The sequence below is a fragment of the Palaemon carinicauda genome, chromosome 4 (assembly GCF_036898095.1).
Source record: "Palaemon carinicauda isolate YSFRI2023 chromosome 4, ASM3689809v2, whole genome shotgun sequence".
NCBI classification, from domain to species: domain Eukaryota; kingdom Metazoa; phylum Arthropoda; class Malacostraca; order Decapoda; family Palaemonidae; genus Palaemon; species Palaemon carinicauda.
The window spans coordinates 177,150,992-177,174,492 of NC_090728.1; the positions used below are offsets into that span (position 1 = coordinate 177,150,992).

At 39.2% G+C, this 23,501-nt stretch overlaps 1 protein-coding gene across 1 annotated transcript in view; it reads left to right on the forward strand.

Annotated features, from left to right (window-relative positions):
* The window catches only part of LOC137639766 (DDB1- and CUL4-associated factor 13), a 70,059-nt gene that overhangs the window by 45,907 nt on the left and 651 nt on the right, over nucleotides 1–23,501 (forward strand). The window contains 5 exon segments of the mRNA XM_068372010.1: nucleotides 246–391; nucleotides 1,540–1,702; nucleotides 2,212–2,245; nucleotides 2,248–2,357; nucleotides 18,635–18,798. Coding sequence (XP_068228111.1) covers nucleotides 246–391; nucleotides 1,540–1,702; nucleotides 2,212–2,245; nucleotides 2,248–2,357; nucleotides 18,635–18,798 — 617 coding nt within the window.

The window sequence follows — 23,501 nt, forward strand, 5'->3', positions numbered from 1 at the left end:
TTACTTACTAGTTAAACTAGACAATGCCGTAAAAGTAACAATAATAATACATCATACATTGCTGTTTCATATTACTGCTTTAAAAAATTTGGAGTTTTTTCCCTGTACTATACATGTGTTCAAGTGACATTATTTTTTACCATTTGAGGGAATAAGTCTGCCATATTTATTAGATTATTTTTCATTATAACTAATTTAGCCTCTTCACAAACTTTCATTTGCATATACTTTCCTTTGTTTAACAGCATCGAGGTGATCATGCGAACAACCTTGTTTTGTATGATGTAAGAGCAAAAGAAGTAAAGAAGCTGAAGATGACATTACGTATAAATGCCTTAGCCTGGAATCCCATGGAAGCTTTTATACTCACAGCTGCAAGTGAAGATTACAAGTAAGTTTTATAGATAATATTATTTCTATATCCTCAAATGAAATTTTAACAACTAACTTTTTCATTTCTATAATCAGATGATGTTTATATTGCTTCTTCTCCAGAAGTTTGGTTTATTGACATTTACCAACAAAAAATTATAATAAGTAAATTTCCATTTTTTTTCCTTTCAATACACATTAAGTTGAAATTCTTTCCTATTCCTTGACATCACAAGTCAATGGGGAGGAGGGTGGACATGTATAAGAACATCAGGTGAGTATAGAAATAACAAATTCTATTACAGTACTAAAATCTCATTTATTTCTATGAATCTCCCTATGTTCATTTAACTGTACAGACTCCCACACTGGGACAGCAGATAGGTAAGAAATAATATAAAAACTTGTATAATATTAAAATTCTGAACTCGGCAAGTGTAGACTAATTGAAAAAAGCTTTCTCAAAATACTGCTTGAAACACAGAACTCAAAAGTTTTTTAAAGGTATCTGAAATATCTAAAAAAATGAGGACTACAAATGAATCAAACTAAAAGAAAATTAAAAGTACATTGCCAGCAGCCACTATATGATCTTGGGGCCCGCACTCCAATGAGAAAGCCTTGCTTCTTCCAAATAATGTTTAGTCAACATCAACTGCTCCTAAAATTCTTTCTAAAGAAACATTTTTGCAAAATTTAAGAAATGTAGGTTTACTATTAATATCTACAACTATAATCATCAAAGCTTTTTTTCTGTCTTCAAACTTTTAACTAGAAATGACGCATTTTTAGACAGGACAAATTGGAATTCTAATCCCACAGAGCATACTAGGGACACAATCCTTAATGTTCATACTGTCTAATATAGCCTGAAGGGCTCTTACCCGGACAAATAAAACTACAGTATTTCTGATTAAATGCTAGAGAATTCGCAATATGAACTATTACTGTACATAATTTCATATTAGCTCTAATGATGAATATTTTACTTGTTCAAAAATTTAAAGGGCTAATGGATTTGCCAGGGAGTGCTTTGAATATGATAGCAACGAGATCAAATATTAGAGGGGATAATTTGTAAATGAAAAATATCACTGCTCAATTTGTGTTCTTGTCAAGGTAAATATATCTTTTGAATACAGCACTTTATATGGTTTATCTTTCCAGTTGCTACAGTTTTGATATACGAAGAATGGACCAAGCTAATAGAATAGTAGGCATTCATGAAGGACACACATCTGCAGTTATAGATTTGGATTATTCACCAACTGGTCGAGAATTCTGCTGTGGCAGCTATGATAAATCTATCAGAATATTCAGAGTTGATGAGGTAAGGCAATCTTGAATTATATTACTTTCTAGTACTGTAGTTTCTCCCTCAATTTTCAAGAATTAGAATGATTTAGCATCATATCTGGTAGATTTGATTGATTTGTATAATAAAATTTCAGCCATATACTGTAATTTTGGGGGATGGGAAAACCATTTAGCAGTTATGTGCAACTAGGAAGAAAACCCCACATTTGCACCATGGAGTGAATGTTCAAAGATGCTAGGCAGCAAGATGAAAGTAAAGAAGTTAGAACGGAGGTAAAGCACTTGTACAAGGCTTAAATCGGGTTGGTAGAGCTGGTACAGCTAAGGGCAGAAGGAACTTTGCAAGGACCCTTCAGCTATACCTACATGTACCTATTTTAGATGCAATGAGGGGACTGCTCCCCTATAGGGTGATATTCAAATAGTTTTGACATTGCCTTTTTGAAACTGGAGCAGGTGCTTCATTACTTGTAGCCCCCTTAAGCTGATATCCATTTTTTTGTACATCATTTTACTTTTCAGACTAGATGCCGTGATGTCTATCACACAAAGAGGATGTTAAAATCAATTGTGTACTATGGTCTGCTGATAATAAATATGTTCTATCAGGATCGTCAGACCACAATCTCCGAATTTGGAAAGCTAAAGCACATGAAAAGATGGGTCCTGTAAGTATATTGATCTTATTTTTTCCAAAATAATATAACTGTTTCCTATATTTCTGAGTTATTACATATAAAGTACTAACCAATACAATATTTTCAAGAAGGTTGTAACTTACTTTGAAAATGTAATGATTGTTTTACAACAAAGGAATGGCATATTGCTATTATATATAAAGTAAAGTATGAAATAAATAACAAAAGTTATAGGGGTCAATGTAATATATTGTAAAACAAAAAATTTTTAAGGAGAGAAGAATGCTGGTGAGTAGCATATGAAAAATGCATACAGATGGAAAACTGACAAGGCTTTTACGAGATGAGAACCATAACTTAGTACATGGTACAGGTAGTTGCTTAAAGTTATCTACTGTGTACCATATAGAATAGTTTTATATAGAGGTAGTCGTTTACTTATGACTGGGTTAGGTCGTAAATCGATCTGAATGCAAGTCGATTTTATGGTAAATTTCTGTAGAATTACTGTATTATGGTGTGTCATGATATTGTGACGCAGTTCCGGTAGGCCCTGCTGCTGCCTCCGATGCCTTAGATGACCGCGGAGGTAGCAGCAGTGGGGGATTCAGCATTGTGAGGCTTTGTCTGTGGTGGATGATGTGGGAGGGTGGGCTGTGTCACCCTAGCGGTGCCGGCTGAGCTCGGTTGAGTCCCCTGTTAGGCTGAAGGAGCGTAGAGAGTAGAGGTCCCCTTTTTGTTTTGTTTCATTTGTTGATGGCGGCTACCCCCCAAAATTGGGGGAAGTGCCTTGGTATATGTATGTATGTATGATATTGTAATCGTCATTTATCAATATTTTCTTAGTGCATATCATTATTTAATTTTCTTGGTTCATAGGATATAGTTTTTATACAGTTTGTTTATAGCTATTATTATTACTTTTATGAAAATCTCTCTGTCTCTCTCTCTCTCTCTCTCTCTCTCTCTCTCTCTCTCTCTCTCTCTCATTTAAGCAGAAAAGATCACATCCTAAAAAATCATGATTTTAAAAAAGAAATACTTTAACAATCAATAATTAACAATTTTTTTTTTCCCTTTTACCACTGGTTGCGATCAACTGATCTCAAGCTCACGCTACTGTATCGAGAATATACGCGCATACGAATAACAAGAAGTATCACTTATACAATCGTTTCTTAACTTATTCAAATATCTACCCAATGAATATTACATCAACACCAATATGTAATAAGATAACATAATTTCCATTCAGTTCATTTATAGCCATTGTTATTATTTTTATGAATACTCTCTCTCTCTCTCTCTCTCTCTCTCTCTCTCTCTCTCTCTCCGTATTTGAATTTTCAATATTTAACTTAGCCGGTGATTATATAGCTGCAACTCTGTTGCTCGACAGACAACTCTACGGAAAAAACTCGCCAGCGATCGCTACACAGGTTGCGGGTGTGCCCAACAGCGCCATCTGTCGACCAGATACCCAGCTCTCAATGTAAACAAAGACTCAATTTTCTCTCTGTCGAGGTGTCGACAAGACGTACTTTACTCGCTGTTGCTAAACTGGAGTTTTTCACATCTATTTGGTGAAGTACTATATTCTAGTTTTGAGCTTTCGCAATGCAGGTGTTTTATCTTCATCTTAAATCTTGAACTCGTTTTGGATAGATTTAATTATGGTGACAAAGAGAGTATGGACTTTCTTTCACTTTTAAATGGCCGACCCTTCCCTTAGACGGAAGTGTGTTTAGGATTTTAGTAATTATCTTATCACGTTATAAATTATTTATAGATTTTCCTCTTTATATTTTATATCTCTCCGCCTTTATTAGGCCTCTTCGATTAACTTTCCATTTATTATAAACATATAAAAAATAAATTTTAATGTTTTGTTTATATGCGACCTTTCCTGAGAGTAGGCGGTCCTAACTTGGAACCGAAGTTAATCAACGTTGAGCCCTTTATATCGTAATTAGCTTTTAAAGAGCTAAGGATTTAAAACTTTTTAAATGTAATATTTTATGAAAGAATTTCTTTGATAGTCTTCGTACTGTTTTCAAGATGAACTAACGTTTAGTTTATTTATGCTACGCAGTTGTTGACGTTCAGGACGTTCAACATGCGCTCTATCATTACGATAGAGAGAGAATGTATCACGGTTTCACTTTGCAGTAAGAGTAAATCGATTCTGACGTTTTGTTCATTCTTTCTTAGCTTAAATGTTTTAAATTCTATTTTAAAGGAACTTTTTATTTGAAAAACCTTTCAGTTTTTTCCTTTAGTCAAATAACATGTTTTTTTGACGAAATATAATTGGGCTCTTCTCTTAGGTACGAAATCAAGAGAGAAAGAGAGAGAGAGATAGAGACGGAGGGAGAGAGAGGAGAGAAAACGTTCCGTTCAAGCGGGTAACGTTGTTCTCGAGTTACTCTCGTCCCTAGTCTCTGTACGGGGAGGAAGGATAAAACGTTTTTAGTTTTTTATTCTCGTCCCCAGGCTATGTGCGGTGAGAGATTGAAAACGTAGTTTATATGAACTAGTGTTTAGTCTCTTTCCCAGCCACTGATTTTTTTATCTTAAAATATGTTTTCTGTTTTTTGCTGGTATTAATGAGCTTGCATTATACGACTGATTTCGCAATTACTACCTTTTAATGAAGGGTAGAATTGCGTGTTTCAGGTAGAAATCAGTAAAAGTTTTGATTTCAGTGAAATAAGTGCAAAACAGAAAATCGAAGTGATAAAGTGATATGCGCAAAGTGTTACAGTGTTGCGTCCGAGGATTCATCTGTTCGTGCCTGTCGTTCACCTAGTCCGGGACCTCTTGCATGCTCCCAAGCCCAGGGGAGAAGTAATGTCAAACGACTTATGGGTTCGAGAGGCCTTGATCAACGAACAGACGTTTTCCCTCTATGGTATCGGGTGTATCTTACCAAGATCTCCCCTACCATAAGACGAGAGAGACGTTGTTTCTCCTCGTCATCCGAAGGCTTTTCGCATAAGAAACCTGTCACAAGGTTTCGAAGCCCTTAAGCGAAAGTCAGTCCTTTCAGGACAGGTCCAGCGTCCTGGTTACAACCATTAGGACAGCTCTGACCCTATGCAGTCATCGGATAACTGCTCGCCGCCTAACAAAAGTGTAACACAGACTCCGAGAGTCTTTTTTGTTGGCAAAGTGTTGCGGTCACAGACGTTACCCTCGTCTCTTACCACAACCATTTCCGTTGATCCTTAATGGGTTGTATGGCAAGACATGCAGTATATGCTTGCCTCCCTTATGGAAGACTATTCTGCCGATTAGTCCGTTGAGTCTAGCCGTTTATCTCATCGATATCCTGGCTTTCAGCCAACCTAACGTTCCTTTGTGCTTACTGTTGACGTTGGCGTAGCTTAGTCACGTCAGTCAGGTTGTTTAGAACCACACTCGATGCGGTCTCGTGTGGTTTTTCAGCCGCATTTGGACGTTAGGCCACTTGCTGATGCTCCTGTTGACGTTCAAGACGTTCACTAACAATCGGAGTTGACTTGTTTTGACGCTGTGCGTCAACCTCCGCATTCTAGAGTTTTGACTTCTCAGTCTAGGCAGTCAAAGCAGTCTCGAGTGGACGCTGTGCGTCCTCACGCACCTGTTGTGGTTGACAGTTCAGTTGTTGACAGTTCACAGACTGTCAAGCAGTTACATGACGTTGCGTTCTGGTCCGCTACTAATGCACCAGTGAGTGTGGACTCTGCTTGTAAAGCATTGCCACCACGGTAGGTCTCTCCCTTGCTTGAGACTCAGCTTTTATCGGACAAGGTTCCTGTAGATGAGGAAGTTGCTGTTCCCCCTCCTACTGATATTCCCTTGAGGACTCTGTCAGATGGAGAGGAGCCTAAAGCTGCTTAGCCCCCTATGGACTTTGATTAAATCATGATGTTTTTTTTAAGGATCTTTGTCCGGATCTTTTTGTAACTGCTGCTCCTCGTTCGCCTAAACGTCAGAGCTTACACTAGGCCTAGCTACTTCGAAGCCGTTGTTTTTAAGCTAGTGCTCTCTCGCTCTCCTAGAGAGCTTTACGTTGGCTAGGCGACTGGTTTTTCACCAGGAGGAGTTTGGGGGATACAGCCTTTGCTTTCCCTTCTTTTAAACTGGTTTATAGAGCGAGAGTCTGATATGACACGAGAGAAGTTCTCGGCTTGGGAGTTCATGCCTCTGCCCAGATAGACTTCTCAATTCTCGTAGACTCTCCCTGGCGCCTGGCCAGGAGACGCTCCAAGTTTTTTACAGGTCAACTTCACAGCTGTTTTCGAGCCTTTGAAGTTTTGCTGTACAATTATGTCATGCATAACAAGGCTTTCAGGGATGGTAAGCGGTACCGCCTCAGTCGCTAACCCCGTCTGTTTGCCGCACCTGCTCCCGTAGACCCTAAATGGGCTTTGCTGCAAGACATGCAGTCCAAGCTTGCGTCCTTGATAGAGGACTTTAATGCGGAGAAGGTTGCTACCGAACCTTCTGGCAAACAACCTTCCAACCGGTCGGTTGTGCGCCCTGTTGACGCTGAGGTAACCTACTCGCGTCTGCCAGTTGAGGTGGTTCCTCCACCGATGCGACCCAGTGTGGGTTGCCAGCCGCACGTTGACGTTAAGCGACGCTCGGAGGTGGTTGTTGACGTTCAGGACGTTCAACAACCAGCAGAGGTGACTTGTTTTGACGCAGTGCGTCAACCTCAGCAACCCGGTAGGGTGTTGACTGCACAACCCAGACGGTCTAGACAGTCTCGGGTTGACGCTGTGCTTCCTCGCGCACCCATGGTTGTTGACAGTTCACAGACTGTGCAGCAGTTCCATGATGTTGCGTCCGGCTCCGTCACGCATGCACCAGTGCGACCGGACTCAGCGAGCCAGACGTTGCCCACTCCGTTGCCGTTTCCTCATCAGTTTTCGGATGAGGAACCCTCTGATGAGGACGTTGCTGAACAACAAGACGATCAGCCCCCAGAATAGATCAAGCCCTGCTATCCATCCAGAAGATCCTGAAGAAGGAACGCTGCTCAGTCAGGCTGTGGATGAGTCTGGTAGGGACGCTGTCATCCGTGGAACAATTTGTGTCACTAGGAAGACTACACCTCCGTCCTCTTCAATACCATCTAGCTTTTCACTGGAAAAAGGACAAGACGCTAGAAGCGGTCTCGATCCCGGTTTCCGAAAAGATAAAGTCTTGTCTGACTTGGTGGAAGGACAATATCAACCTAAGAGAGGGTCTTCCCCTGGCTGTTCAGACTCCCAACCACGTTCTCTTCTCGGACGCATCGGACGTGGGCTGGGGCGCGACACTAGACGGTCGGGAATGCTCAGGACTGTGGAACTCGAGTCAGAGGAGCATGCATATCAACTGCAAGGAGCTGTTGGCAGTACATCTGGCCTTGAAAAGCTTCAAGTCTCTCCTTCGAGGCAAAGTGGTGGAAGTTAACTCGGACATCACCACGGCCTTGGCGTACATCTCCAAACAAGGAGGTACCCACTCACTGACGTTGTACGAGATCGCAAGGGACCTGCTCATCTGGTCAAAAGGTCAAGACATCTCCCTAGTAACGAGGTTCATCCAAGGCGACTTGAACGTCATAGCAGATTGTCTCAGTCGGAAAGGGCAAGTAATTCCAACCAAATGGACCCTCCACAAGGATGTGTGCAAGAGACTTTGGGCCACTTGGGGTAAAACCATCCATAGATCTCTTTGCAACCTCGCTGACCAAGAGGCTTCCAATCTATTGCTCTCCAGTCCCGGACCCAGCAGCAATACATATACAGTGAACCCTCGTTTATCGCGGTAGATAGGTTCCAGACGCGGCCGCGATAGGTGAAAATCCGCGAAGTAGTGACATCATATTTACCTATTTATTTAACATGTATATTCGGACTTTTAAAACCTTCCTTGTACGTAGTACTGTTAACAAACCACCCTTTAATGTAAAGAACACTTAATGCATATACTACAGCACCATAAACTAAAACAGGCACAAATATTAAAGGCGATTTTATATCATGCGTTTCCTAAACACCTAAAAAGCACGATAAAAAATGGCAACCAATGTTTTGTTTACGTTTATCTCTGATTATAATGAAGAAACAAACGCATTTACACATCTGTGTATAGGTTAGTTTTTGCATCAATTATATTGATTATTCAGTACAGTATGTTGATTTGGTTATTACTAATGTTTTACGTAATTTTTCTTACGACTTCCAAATGAAATGGTTTTCTTTATGACGCCGCCTGAAACGACGGCGTCATAACGTACGTTCAGTTAACAAACTAAGGAATTTAACGCCATGATGAAAGTGATAAATAATGATATTACAGTAAAAGCTTTTATAAAATATGTTATTACAAATATTATTTACCGTATCTATATAAAATCATACATACGTAGCAAAGCAGGAAAACAATCTACGAGAGAGAGAGAGAGAGAGAGAGAGAGAGAGAGAGAGAGAGAGAGTTGTTTTACATACGTAAATGTAAATTTTAAACAAACAAAAAAAAGCCCCATTTCATATAAAATAGATTACAAATATTTTACTTTATCATATTACAGTAGTCTGTATAATACTGTAAAGTTCAGTACAGTATGTTGTTGTTATAGTCGTGGTGATGAAATTCTCACGAAACAAAAACACGCCATTTGATTACAACAGCTGATTCATTCTCTCTCTCTCTCTCTCTCTCTCTCTCTCTCTCTCTCTCTCTCTCTCTCCTCGTGTTATACAATACTTACATTTAGATGAAGAAACTAAAATTAGTTTTCTTAGTGTCAATTAAATACGAAACGAAAAAATTAGGCCGAGTCTACATCCATTTCAATCATAGCTAAAAATACGGCATCCGATTTCATCAGCAAACCACTATTTTTTGGGAAATATCATTTTATTCTAGAAAATTGCCACTCTTTAAATAGTTAATTGCACATTAAGAAAGCGTGTACTTTTGTTTTTAAATTTCGGGTGTGTTTTAAAAATCGAGTATTGTTGACTTCTTTTTGTTTTACTTTTGGCTGTGATTAGATCAGCTGTCATCTAGCTGCCGCTCTTGAGTGTGTACGAATACACTAACAAAGTATCATTTATACCATTTCTTAACTTATTCAAACCGTCTACAGTATACAGTTGATATTACATAAGCACCAATGTGTTATAACCTATCATATTTTTTCGGTTATTACATTTAAACCCTCCCCCCTTTATCTCTCTCTCTCTCTCTCTCTCTCTCTACCTCTACCTCTCTCTCTCTCTCTCTCTCTCTCTCTCTGTGGGCTACTTTTCACTACCTCCCATTCCTTACCTCTCTCTATCTCTCTAACAAATGATATCTTTGTTGCTCCTCAAAGTTTCATTTATATTGAAAATCGATCATGATTCAATTTTCCTTACTTTCTCCAATCTCGCACCATCGGTCACATCGCGGTATTTTCGATATTTCAGGAAAATCCGCGATATATGTATATACATGGGTTATGAAAAAAATCCGCGAAGTGGTGAATCCGCGATGGTCGAACCGCGAAGTAGCGAGGGTTCACTGTAGATGCTTTCCTCCTAGATTGGTCATATCTGGATCTCTACGCATTCCCACCGTTCAAGATTGTCAACAAGGTACTGCAGAAGTTCGCCTCTCACGAAGGGACAAGGTTGACGTTAGTTGCTTCCCTCTGGCCCGCGAGAGAATGGTTCACCGAGATACTTCGATGGTTAGTAGACGTTCCCAGTAGTCTTCCTCTAAGGGTAGACCTTCTACGTCAGCCACACGTAAAGAAGGTACTCAAAAGCCTCCACGCTCTTCGTCTGACTGCCTTCAGACTATCGAAAGACTCTCGAGAGCTAGAGGCTTTTCGAAGGAAGCAGCCAGTGCCATTGCTAGAGCAAGGAGAGCGTCTTCCATTAGAGTCTACCAATCGAAGTGGGAAGTCTTCCGAGACTGGTGCAAGTCAGTTTCCGTATCCTCGACCAGTACCTCTGTAGCTCAAATAGCTGTTTTTCTCTTATACCTGAGAAAAGGACGATCCCTTTTCAGCTCCCACTATCAAGGGCTACAGAAGCATGTTGGCATCGGTCTTCCGGCATAGAGGCTTAGATCTTTCCAAACATAAAGATCTGCAAGACCTCCTTAAGTCTTTTGAGACCACCAAGGAGCGTCGTTTGGCTACCCCTGGTTGGAATTTAGACGTGGTACTAAGATTCTTCATGTCAGACAGGTTGGAGCCGTTACAATCAGCCTCCCTGAAAGATCTCACTCTTAAGACTCTTTTCCTGGTATGCTTAGCCTCGGCTAAAAGAGTCAGTGAGATTCATGCCTTCAGCAAGAACATCAGATTTTCGTCAGAAAAAGCCACTTGTTCACTGCAACTTGGTTTTCTAGCCAAAAATGAGCTGCCTTCTCGGCCTTGGCCTAAATCTTTCGATATCCCCAGCTTATCGGAGATCGTAGGCAATGAACTAGAAAGAGTCTTATGCCCTGTTAGAGCTCTTAAGTTCTATTTAAAGCGTACTAAACCTTTACAAGGCCAATCTGAAGCTTTATGGTGTTCAGTTAAGAAACCATCCTTGCCTATGTCAAAGAATGCTTGGTCAGACTTTATCAGATTGTTAATACGAGAAGCTCATTCACATCTGAGTGAGGAAGACCGAACTTTGCTTAAGGTGAAGACGCACGAAGTTAGAGCTGTAACAACTTCCGTGGCCTTTAAGCAAAATATATCTCTGCAAAGTATAATGGACGCAACCTATTGGAGAAGCAAGTCAGTGTTCGCGTCATTTTACTTGAAAGATGTCCAGTCTCTTTACAAGAACTGCTACACACTGGGACCATTCGTAGCAGCGAGTGCAGTAGTGGGTGAGGGCTCAACCACTACAATTCCCTAATTCCTTATCCTTTTAATCTGTCTCTTGAAATGTTGTTTTTTTATGGGTTGTCCGGAAGGCTAAGAAGCCTTTCGCATCCTGGTTGATTTGGCGGGTGGTCAAAGTCATTTCTTGAGAGCGCCTAGATTAGGGGTTTGATGAGGTCCTGTTGTATGGGTTGCAACCCTTGATACTTCAGATCCTAGGGGTCGATCAGCATCCTAAGAGGATCGCGAGGCTCCGTAAGGAAGACGTACTTAAAAGGCAGAGTAATTGTTCAAGTCGACTTCCTTACCAGGTACCTATTTATTTTGTTTTTGTTATTTTGATAACTTCTAAAATGGAATAAAAAACTCCTAGCTCATATAAGTGTAAACATATATTACTGGTCTCTACCCACCATCCTGGGTGTGAATCAGCTATATAATCACCGGCTAAGTTAAATATTGAAAAATGTTATTTTGATTGTAAAATAAATTTTTGAATATACTTACCCGGTGATTATAAATTAAATGACCCTCCCTTCCTCCCCAATAGAGACGCAGTGGGACGAGGAGGAAATTGAGTCTTTGTTTACATTGAGAGCTGGGTATCTGGTCGACAGATGGCGCTGTTGGGCACACCCGCAACCTGTGTAGCGATCGCTGGCGAGTTTTTTCCGTATAGTTGTCTGTCGAGCAACAGAGTTGCAGCTATATAATCACCGGGTAAGTATATTCAAAAATTTATTTTATAATCAAAATAACATTTTTTAGTTCATTAATAAATCTACACATTTCTTTAGGTATTATTGTTTTTTATTTTGCTTTATGAAAGCATTTTTGGATTTTATACATTTTTTATTTCGGTAAGAATTTAACAATCAACAGTTACTAATTTTTTTTTTTTCTTTTTTTTACCTTTGGTTGTGATCAGTAGATCTCAAGCACCTGCTAACGTATCAAGAATACGCCCAGATATGAATAACGAGTATCGTTCATATAATTTCTTGACTTATTCAAACTATCTTCATGATTAATATTACATCAGCACCAACATGTTATCGAATATCATAGTTTTCATACAGTTCGTAATTAGCCATTATTGTATTATTAGTTATCATATGAATATGTCTCTGTCTTGGTAAGGATAATTAATTTTTAAAGCTTCATACTGTATTTAAATTTTTAGTTCAATATTAAAGCTTCATATTTCTATAGACATTATTAATACTTGGTATGATTACTTGATGCTTCGATAATGAGAATACTAATTTGCTCCTATGCGGATACAAACTTCTGAGTCGATTTACTGCGAACAGAAAGAAAGAACTGGTAAATAACTGGTAACTATATAATAGGTTACTTTGCAACTCCACTGCTGGGCAGCGTTGAGCTGCTGCAGAGCAAGCTTCACTTCTCTCTTGGTTGCATCATGAGGCAGATCTTCCTCCCCTTGCTGCTCTATGATCAAGATTTACTCCATGCTGGATTACCCTTGCAGTGATCCTTTTTTTAGCTTTATTGTACTATGGCTGTGAGGGTCTCCCTTGTGGAACCTTCATAAATTGGGTCGAGGTTGATCCACTCCGCATCCCCTTTACCCGAACTACCGTAGTAAGTGGTGTTCCTTTGAATCCCCTTGTGATTTTTGTAGTGGGAGAAATATTATGCTTGTCATGAGAAACGAGCTAAAAAGGATCATTCCCTTCCTTCGTCTTATTCCATAGACAGCAAGAAGCGAATGCCCTATCCTACGAAAAATTATATTCCCCACCCTGTTCCTCCTTTTCCACAGCTCCCAGTAACTCTGGTAACTGAGGATGACGGCCAAGATAGTCTTACATTGCATATTAGTGATACCAATGTTAATGTGTTATCAGCTGTAGGGCTTAGCAATCATGAATTGCTTCCTGAGACTGATCCCCTGGATACAGCCCCTTCACTTCTTGCGTTTGATTCAGTCCCTGTGTCATTAGTGCCAGATTACTCTGATCTGAATAGATCCCCCTCACCTCTCACTAGTGTACTTAGTAAAACATGAAGTAAAGGAAGTTCTAGACTGGTGGCTGAAAGACGGCAACCTCTTAAAGAGGACTTCTTTGGATTTTCCATCTCTGGAGATGATTTTGTTTATGGATTCATCGAAGGAAGGCTGGGGAGTACATCTAAGGAACCAGAACACTGCAGGACACTGGACTCACGAAGAGAATACCCTGCACATCAACCTGCTGGAACTGAAGACAGCACTCCTGGCACTGCAATCCTTCCAACAGAATCTGATAGGCCGCTTTGTAGCGTTGATGAGCAACAGCACTACTGTATTATACTGTATGTCAGTAAGCAAGTAGGTATTGTTTCACAACACGACTGCAAGTTGGTGAAGCAGGCTCACATATGGGCATTAGACAATGCAGTTGTTGCCAAGGTTCATCCCAGGCAGGAGGAATGTTATCGTAGACATACATAGTCGCCAGGGACAAGTGGTTGATATGGAGTCGTACCTTCATTCTCGAGTGTGGCAAAAAGCCTCTTGATTTTATAGGGTTCCTCAATAATAGGTGAGTTACTGAACGAAAAGCTGTCGTTTTTTTGTTCACAGTCCCGGTTGAAGCATTGGCACTAGAGGATGCCTTCAAACATCCATGGAACAACCTTGACATGAATGCTTTTCTCCTGTTTTGCCTGATCCAAAGAGTAGTCATCAGAGTCCTGATTACTCCTAACCTCAGAAAGACCTTGATGGCACCTAAATGGCCATAAGCAGAATGGTACCCAGACCTCATGATACAGTGATGTCCCTATCACCTCACGGGTGGGGACTATCCAGCATCTCATATGAGCAAAAGGCTTTTTGCGAGGTACTGCACGGGAGACGTCTGAATATCTCTGCAAGCTCTTTGCAGCTGTCTATCAGGCAAAGTAGGCCTCTTTAATACAAATAGCAGACTTCCTCATCTAACTTCGCTTGGAAAAGTGCTACTCAGTCAAGGAAGTAAATGGCTATCGCTCAGCCTTGAGCCAAGTCTTTCGGCAGAAGGGTTTGGACCTTTCCTCTTCATGGGAATTGTCAATGCTCATGAGGAGTTTTGACCAGTCCTGCCCTCCCATAGAACTCATACCACCCATGTAGAATATTACCATAGTTTTTAGCTCTCTGGAGAAGGCTTCTTATGAACCTTAGAGGAAAGCATCTGACACAGATCTAATTCAGAAGACAGTTTTCCTGCTTGGACTAGCCTCAGCAAAATGAGTAGCCAAGATTCACAGCTTATCATATACATTATTACTCAAACTGATGGAGGGAAAAGATCTCCTTTTCCTTTGTTCCTGAGTTCTTAGCCAAAACTCAGAACACGGCAGTGCACGACCCTAGGTTTGAGGCTTTCTCCCTTTCTCCATCTTCTCACTTTGGGAAGCAACTGACGATCTGGATTTTTTACTTCTTTGCCTTGTAAGGCCACTAAGACAATACAGCACCTGAAACGGACTTAACCCTTCAGACCACATCTCCAAAACCTGTTCATCAATGAAGAAAGGTGTAAGAGGAAAATCTGGACTTGAGAGAGAGCATAAGAACAACCAGAAGAGCCTACACATGCACTCGCTAGCAAAGTCAGAAAAGTAAGAACGACACTAGCCTTTAGGAATACTCTGTCAATTGGGCAAGTTTTGAAATGGGAGTCTGAAAATTCCAGACAACATTCACAGGCTATTATCTAAGAAAATGTACTAGCAAGTTCTTTGATACGTTTTCCCAAGGACCTAGCGTACATAATTCCCTCACAGAACAAGATGTACGTGTATCCCATTCCTTGGGATGCAGCAATTGAATCGTTATGTTGCTGGATTTGATGTTGATGCAGGTAAGGTACCATACTGAGTACTGTTCTGTTGGTTTTTAAAGAAAAGTGATTCCACCATCATCCTGACGAGGCAAAGGATGGACATAAATGTAAACCCATCAATTGAAATTAGTACAGTAGGGTCCCGAATTAAGCGTGTTCGAATTACACGATTCCCCTTTTCCGCGATCGCTATTTTTCAAAAATAAATTTTCTGTATCTGTGAGGCTGTTCAAAGTTCGCGAGTCAAGCACTACAAAATGTATCAAATCTATTGTCTTTTTAAGTATATTGGTAGCCCTAAATACGATGATTTATAATAAATGTTACAAAACAATATTAACATTACATTTCATTAACATAATTTCATAATGAATAGCCTATTTAAGGATAAAATTCCACATCAACAATGAAATCAACTGTTAACTGTGCTAGTCCAGCTGACAAAATGTAAACAAAAATGTGGTTACGTTCTCGGCAATCTTTATCTTTCTCCAACCTTACGATAATTGTAATGGTAGTGTTAATGATGGTATATTAAAGCACTATTTTTGTTTAGTACAGTATATTTAAAAGCCTTATTTTTCCCTCTGGGCGTTCATGGTTTTCACGAGTAGACTGGGTTCGTTTATCGGCAGTGAATAGCCTAAACTTCGGTAACGAGTCGTCAATATTTTGTGTTTATCGGCAGTGAATAGCCTAAACTTCGGTAACGAGTCGTCAATATTTTGTCATATTTTAAACAGTATACATTTGATTTGCAAACATTGGTTTTGTAGAGTAGACGGTAAAATAAAATCTAGAGAGAGAGAGAGAGAGAGAGAGAGAGAGAGAGAGAGAGAGAGAGAGAGAGAGAGAGAGAGAGAGAGAGAGAGAGAGATTTGATGACAGAAATCCCTCTCTCTCTCTCTCTCTCTCTCTCTCTCTCTCTCTCTCTCTCTCTCTCTCTCTCTCTCTCTCTCTCCGTAAGAAATAAAACCATAGTTCACATATGGCAACTTGAGTTTAAGAATGAAATTAACATGAATATTGTTAGTTGTGGCGATCAATTCCTCGCTTCAGGGGGTAGGCCTACACGAAACAAAAACACGACATTCAATTACAACAGCTGATTCTCTCTCTCTCTCTCTCTCTCTCTCTCTCTCTCTCTCTCTCTCTCTCTCTCTCTCTCGTTATACAATACTTACAAATAGATGAAGAAACCAAAATCGGTTTTCTTGAAGTGTCAATTAAATACAAAACGAAAAAATTATACCGTGTATACATCCATTTCAATCATAGCTTAAAATACGGTAACCGATTTCGTCCGCAAACCACTATTTTTTAGGAAACACCATTCTATTCCAGAAAATTTTAACTCTTTAAATGTCAATTGCGCAATAATAAAACATGCACTTATGTTGTTAAATTTCGGGTGTGTTTTAAAAATCGAGTATTGCTAACTTATTTTTGTTTTACTTTTGGCTGTGATCACATCAGCTGATGTCTAGCTTCCGCGCGAATACAATAACAAAGAATTGTTTACACCATTTCTCAACTTATTCAAACCATCTATACAGTTAATATTACATAAACACCAATGTGTTATAACCTATCATATTTATTGTTTAGTACTTTAAAACCATCCCCCCCCCCCCTCTCTCTCTCTCTCTCTCTCTCTCTCTCTCTCTCTCTCTCTCTCTCTCTCTCTCTCTCTCTCTCTCTCTCTCACATCGAACGTTATAGCGGTAACCTAATTGTTCGGTGACTTTAAAAATAGGCCTAGTACTTTCTTCTTTTACCTTTTTTGCATATGGATCCATAATTGAGGTGGGTACAAGTTGACTTATAACTGAAGTTAGGAAAAGTATTTTGGATATGGAAAGGACAATTATCTTTCGTAACAGTTTAGAATTATCGTAAGTTATCACTCTGTCATTAGCGGCAGTTTGCTATTGTGGATTAAACGCATAAGGAAAAAAAAATTTCCAGCTTTGCTACGAATTTAGGAATTTATATGGATACGGTAAGTAAAATATTTGTAATAACATAATGTTTACTAAATGTTTGTAATATCATTAGTTATGACTTAGATCATGTGTGTTTAATGCATTCGTTTGTTTATTATGATCGAAGATGGAGCGTAAACAAATGGAAGGTTTCCGTTTCAGGCGGCATCATAAAGAAAAACATTTCATAAATGGCATTCATTTCATTTATTTGAAAGTTCTAATAAAAAATAATTAGAACATTGGTAATAACAAATTCAACATATAATCTATACTTGGTAAAATTGCTGTCAATTCAAAAACACAGATGTATAAATGCGTCTGTTTCTTCGTTGTGATCAGAGATAAACGTAAACAAAACATTGGTTGTCGTTTTCTATTGTGCTTTTTAGCGTGTTTAGGAAACGCATGATATAAAATCGCCTTTATTTTGATAATTCTGGATTTTCAATCATACAACAAGCTAGTCTATAGAGTGATGGTTTTGCTATTCACCAGTTGTATTATACAATAGATATGACAAACATTAAAATTTGTCTGTATTTTGGGTTGTGTTATAACGGGAAATATATGGTGTTTACACCTATCCTGGTTGTAATTTTAACCATTTTTCAAGTTATTAGAACTTTAAAGTATATTAAATGTTTTATTTTTTTACAAGAACAATTTGATATTATAAAGAAATACAGTATAGTACAAAGAAAGTATTGGAAATGGGTAGTAAACACATTTGAATAGGCAAATTGCTGGTTGCCATGGCCGCAATGGAATTATTTCTGTTAGTTGTGTGTTTCGAAATTCGCGATTTTCCATTCACACGAGGTCATTAATCGACCAAATTCTCGCATAATTCGGGACCCTACTGTATTACCTTCTAGACATCGTAACCCATTGCGTATATAGGTTCCTCCATGACCATCTGTCTATCACCAGAAACCTATCCTATCACCTGATACATTATTAGGTCAATAGGAGGTGAATTGGAATTAGCACTTTTGCTCCTTTCAAGGTCTGAATGTCCTGACATCCTGGGAATCTATAGGAACTTCTTCCCTCCTAAACATAAGCTTCCTATTAAAGGCAGAGAGTTTGTATTCATGTAGGAACAAGTCACAAATTATAAGAATAATTTTTAATTTTCCTAACTATATAAATCTTGGTCCTACCCCATACAGCCTCCAATTCCTAGGTAAAGGTCAAAGTGGCTATTCACTGAGTTGGCATAGGGCCGTGGTTCCCTGCCACCTGCCAGTAATTTCCAACACCTTGTTATAAATTTGAACATCCAAGTTTCCAGCTTTGTTGAAGTCATACTCCTATTAGAGGACTCATGTTTTTATAGTTATAGGAAATATACAAATTATTTTTAAAATTTGTTTTTTTAATGTTAGGAAAACCTTTGTTTAAAAACAAAATATTGAAGGGTTAACACTGGTGATATGTATCCAACAAAATTATGACATGAAATGTAAATTTCATAAGGGCATTAATGATTTATTTCTCTCCTACTTAATTTTAAATGTCATAGCATCATTATTTGTGGTTATATTTGTAATACGACTACTTTATATTTTTTTTTTTTTTTTTTTACAATTTAAGTTTTTATCTATGTTTTGTTATATTTTTGTGCAGAAACGTTCTAGGGAGGAATCAGCAATTAACTATGCTGATGAGTTGAAGAGAAAATATGGTCATTTTCCAGAAATGCGCAGAATACTTCGTCACAGGCATCTTCCCAAACATATCTACCATGCCAAAAAAGAACATGCCATTATCAAAGAGAGCCAGGCTCGCAAGTATGTCAAGTGTTTGGTTTACAAAGACTATTTGGTTTATAATACTGCATGCTGAATTTAGTAGCTGGTTAGGTATACAATTATGTTAGTAGTACAAATTGTTATAATTTTGTGTTTTTACCTTAACAAACTGCTTATTTTACTCAACTTATTGATTGTTGTACATTGGTCAACGTAGGGAACCAATACCCTTTGTTCCTACACAATATACAAACCTTGCGTTCTTTACCTAGGAGAAGAAATTTGTGCAAGCTGGCATACAGCTATAAAAACGTTTAATGAGGTGTCAACAACTGTGGCGAGAAGCACCAGCCCAACTTACTCGTAACTTTTTCATTTTGATCATGGCCGCGGTCTAAGCCAGACGTCTCTTCCACGTTTGCTGGCTTGGAAAAATGAAACTTTTACTCTTAGTTTTATTCCCGTTGTGATGCATTGGCATCTCAGGGATATTGTCCTTGAGTTGAATCCTTAATCAATATTGTGGCTCCATTAACTCTCTAGGTTGACTAAAGGTGAAAGTTCACCTTTACCTCCTTGGAGTTAGACTTCCCTGAAGTCTTAGTATCAGAGAACCTCTATGAGGAAGTCTGTTTCCATCTGTTTACGCCAATCCGTTGATGGACACATAAGCAAGAGACCTAACGGGTGCTGTTGATTCAGTGTTTTCATCCTCGCTTACAGTATTGGAAGCGGTTGCTTTGCCTCACTTGGTCAGCAGTCAAATTTCTTCTATCGATTTAGGAGGTTTGCTTTATAAGCTACCTCTAGGTGGCCTTCACACGCTCAAGTGGAATCTAGCCATTCACTTGAGAGGTATGTTTTGTCATTTTCTCCCTCTGAGCTCGCCAACCGATGCAGTTGCTACCGCAAATTGCTATCCTAGCCTGGTAGTTTTTTTTATCCAGGCAACTCAGAAACATCCTTGCATTTCTGACATGACAGAGCTCTACCTCTCTGGAGCTCCTAGGAAATCTTGGCAGCCATCTCAAATGTGAAAGCTATACTTTAGACTGAGGTTTGCTGCTACTGTACAAGCAATCTCTCAGTGCCTTGCGACCTAGGCTCGTGAAACAGTCCAAGCTTACAACGAGCCTGGATCATGGAGCGAAAGGTGAAAGCTATCCATTCACTTGAGAGAGTTGCTTTTACTAGCAATCTCTCGACCCCTCGCAATCCAGGCACGCAAAGTGATTCAAGCTCACAGCTCTCCTTCTTTGTGCTGCCAGAGATGAAAGCTATCCTTTCACCAGAGAGTTTTGCTTGAAGCATGCAATCTCGATGCTTTGCAACACAATTCAAGCTCACATCTATCCTGGATAGGAGGCCAAAGGTGAAAGCTATTCTTTCACTTGAGAATGTTGCTTGAGACTGTTAACCTCTCAACAGCTTGCGATGCAGGCTCGCAACACAAATCAGGATTGCAGCACAATCCAGACTCATAGTGAACCTGGATCACGCAGTGTTGACTGCTTATGCTCTTCTGAGCCTACTCTACCTTTTGGGGTAGAATGCACGAGCCAGGCTAGCATGCCTGTGGTAGAACGTTGCTCAATGCTCCAGGTGGTCGCTTGGCTCACCCAACCTCTTTCTTTCTCTTGAATGCTCTGTAAACTAGTTACTGTCTTACTAAGCCCCTAACATGCGGAAGGAAGTTAAGAATCAATCTTTGAACTAGTTACACTCTTACTAAGACCCTAACATGTGTAAGAAAGTTAAGAAGCAAACTCACTCTCTCTCTCTCTCTCTACACACACACACAAAACAAGAATTAAGGTGTGCTTGTGTGAAGTACTTGCCTTCCCAGAGTAAAGAGACATTAGAACATAGCTCCTAACTAGTTCAGCTCACATATCATTAGCATGGCAGTAGAGCAATCCCACATTGGCATCGTGTTTTTTATGTTTCGTCACTCATCCTACATTGGTATCGCGTTTTTTATGTTTCGTCACTTTCATTCAGTTTTTTTTTAAAGCTTTATACATGAAGGCTTCTGTATGAGCTTATTGTTCTTACATTAAAATTATCTGCCCCTGGAAAGTAGTTAGTCAGCTGACGACAATTGAATGAAAGGAAACAGGACCGTTTTCTTTTGCTTAAACTCATGGTCTGATCAATGAATTCTTGTACTGTTCTTTTTTCTTCCATTGGAACAATAAAGGTTAGCCAACCCTCCATTGGGTTCGAAGATACTACAAAAGTTTTCTCCTTAAACAATCCTAAATTGCGATCTTTTGGCTCTTTCTGCTCATACTCTTGGTGAGCAAACGTTTGGAACAACACCCCAATGCGAGCAGCTCGGGAACATTTCCACGCAACTGATTATGCAAAAATTTTCGGAAAAGTTTCAGCTTGTGCTTGTCATTGCTGTTCTATTTTGTGATTCCTCGCTGTTCGGTAGCTCCATTTCTATATTTCAGTCTCCCAGTAGAATTATGCTAGATGTATTACTAGGGATTCGCACGTTCTTAAGAGGGCAGTATTATGTTTGCAAGTCGCGCCTCTTTGCTCTAGTGATTGTGACGAATCACTCTCCTGTTCGCTATCAGTCGCAGACCTTTCAATTACTTTTGATCAGTCATATACTCTCACCTGTCTGCCTAGGGGAGTAACACTTCTAACCCCATTTCCTTCCGGCAAGTAGAGACTGAAGTGAAGAATCTTGTCAGTCAGTGGGTTATTATTATTATTATTTGCTAAGCTACAACCCTAGTTGGAAAAGCAGAATTTTATAAGCCCAAGGGCTCCAACAGAAAATAACCCAATGAGGAAATGAAACTAGGAAATAAATAAACTACAAGAATAAAATAGTTTTAAGAACAGTAACAATATTAAAATACAAATAACGAGGGCTGACTGTACGCTTATATTCTACCTGTTACATCCCCAATCTCCTTATGAGGGTGGAGTTGGGACCTTTGGTACTTGAAGTGTATATTCATAAACGCTGGTATTGATAGGCCACTAGTTTACTTAGCGTCCGGATACTATCTCTTACATTATCATGCTTGGATGCAGCCATCAGTGTTCCAAAGTTTAGAGTAAGTCTATTAAGTAAAGAACACAAGGTTTGTATTTTGTGTAGGAACAAACGACAAATGTGGAAGTAATTTGTATTTTTTCTAACATTACAAACCTGGAGTTCTATACCCCCAGGAAAAGACCTGTTTGCAACCTTGCTACCACTGTTAATGACCAGAATGGTTGTTGACACCTCATTAAAACTTTTTATAACCTTAAACCTGCATTCACTGATTTCTTAGAGGCAAAGAACTACAGTTTTGTATTGTTGAGAAAAATACAACTTACTTACAAATTTATCATCTTTGCCTCGTTTCACTTACGGTATTTCTGACTACGTCGTATATCATTACATCTAATTATTTACCATGGCACTTCCCCCAAATTTGGGAGGTAGCTGGCATCCTAAAAGAAACAACAGTGAAGTTATTACCCCTTGTTGCCTTTTGCTTGCCTAAGTACTCGACTCAAGTTTGGTTGCCACAGCCCACCATCCCCTGTCTTCTACCACAAATGAAGCTCCATATGCTGACTCCTCTACTGCTGCTATTTCAGCAGTCACCAAGGTGAACCAAGGTAGCAACAGGGCTTATTGGAACTGTCTCTCAAACGCTCGCCATTTATTTATATTCCTAGCATGCTCTTTTGCCTCTCACATTGATTCTTCTGTCACTTAGGGCTTGGCTTTCTTTACACCATCCATCTGGAAGCCAAACCTTTGCCTTCATCTTGCACTTCTCCCATTTATCACCTTCAGCAAACCACCAGTTTTCATCTTCTATACATGGTCAAACTACCTCAACACATTCATATCCACTCTAGCTGTCCATTCATTCCTTACACCCATTCTCAGTCTTACTACTTCGTTCCTAGCCCCATTCAGTAGAGATACATTAGCCATAATCTCAGACACTTCATCTAGAATACATTCAATTTTTGTCTTTCTATCACTTTCATTTCACTTATGGGTCATAAAAAGATCAGTAGATGGTAAAATTATTAAGGAAGAGAAAATTTACGGTTCTATTATCTCTATAATTGAAATAGAAAAACAAGGGATTGGGTATAATTCTATGATTTTATTAATTAAATAAAAAACAAGAGATTCTTTATACACTGTCATGCGGATCGTAAATGATGTTTCCATAAGGTATTGGAGAGGGTGCATCAGGCAACCGATCTCTTAATGTAGGGATAATGATAGGAAAGAAAGATTAGTATAAAGTACTTTGAAGGAGCCTTGAAAGTGAACAGGAATGGTATTTCCTTGTCAAACTTAGTTTGCTAGGAAATTCCAATTTTGTACTCAACTAATTAAGATCTAGGTGTGCCTAATCATATTGTTGCAAGTCTTAATCTCTTGTCTAGCTAAGTGAGGCAGACTTGATGCTTAGAGGTTTAGAGTTCTTGATCTTCTCTTATATTGGATTGCTTGACAAAGGAAAACCTTTTTTGTTCTACAATGCAGACACTCGGGTTGATGAACAGAGATACCCAGCTTCTAAGAGTTCAAAAGTGATTCTCTCAATAGAGGTTCAAGGACAAAGTATAGTAAGAGGGACTATTAGGGTCAAACAAGTCCATATCTTCATTAGTGTTAGATGGTCGGTACATGTCAGGGGAAAATTTATATCTAGAGTTGAAGGGGACCTGTCAGAGAATTACTGTTCCATATAGTTAGT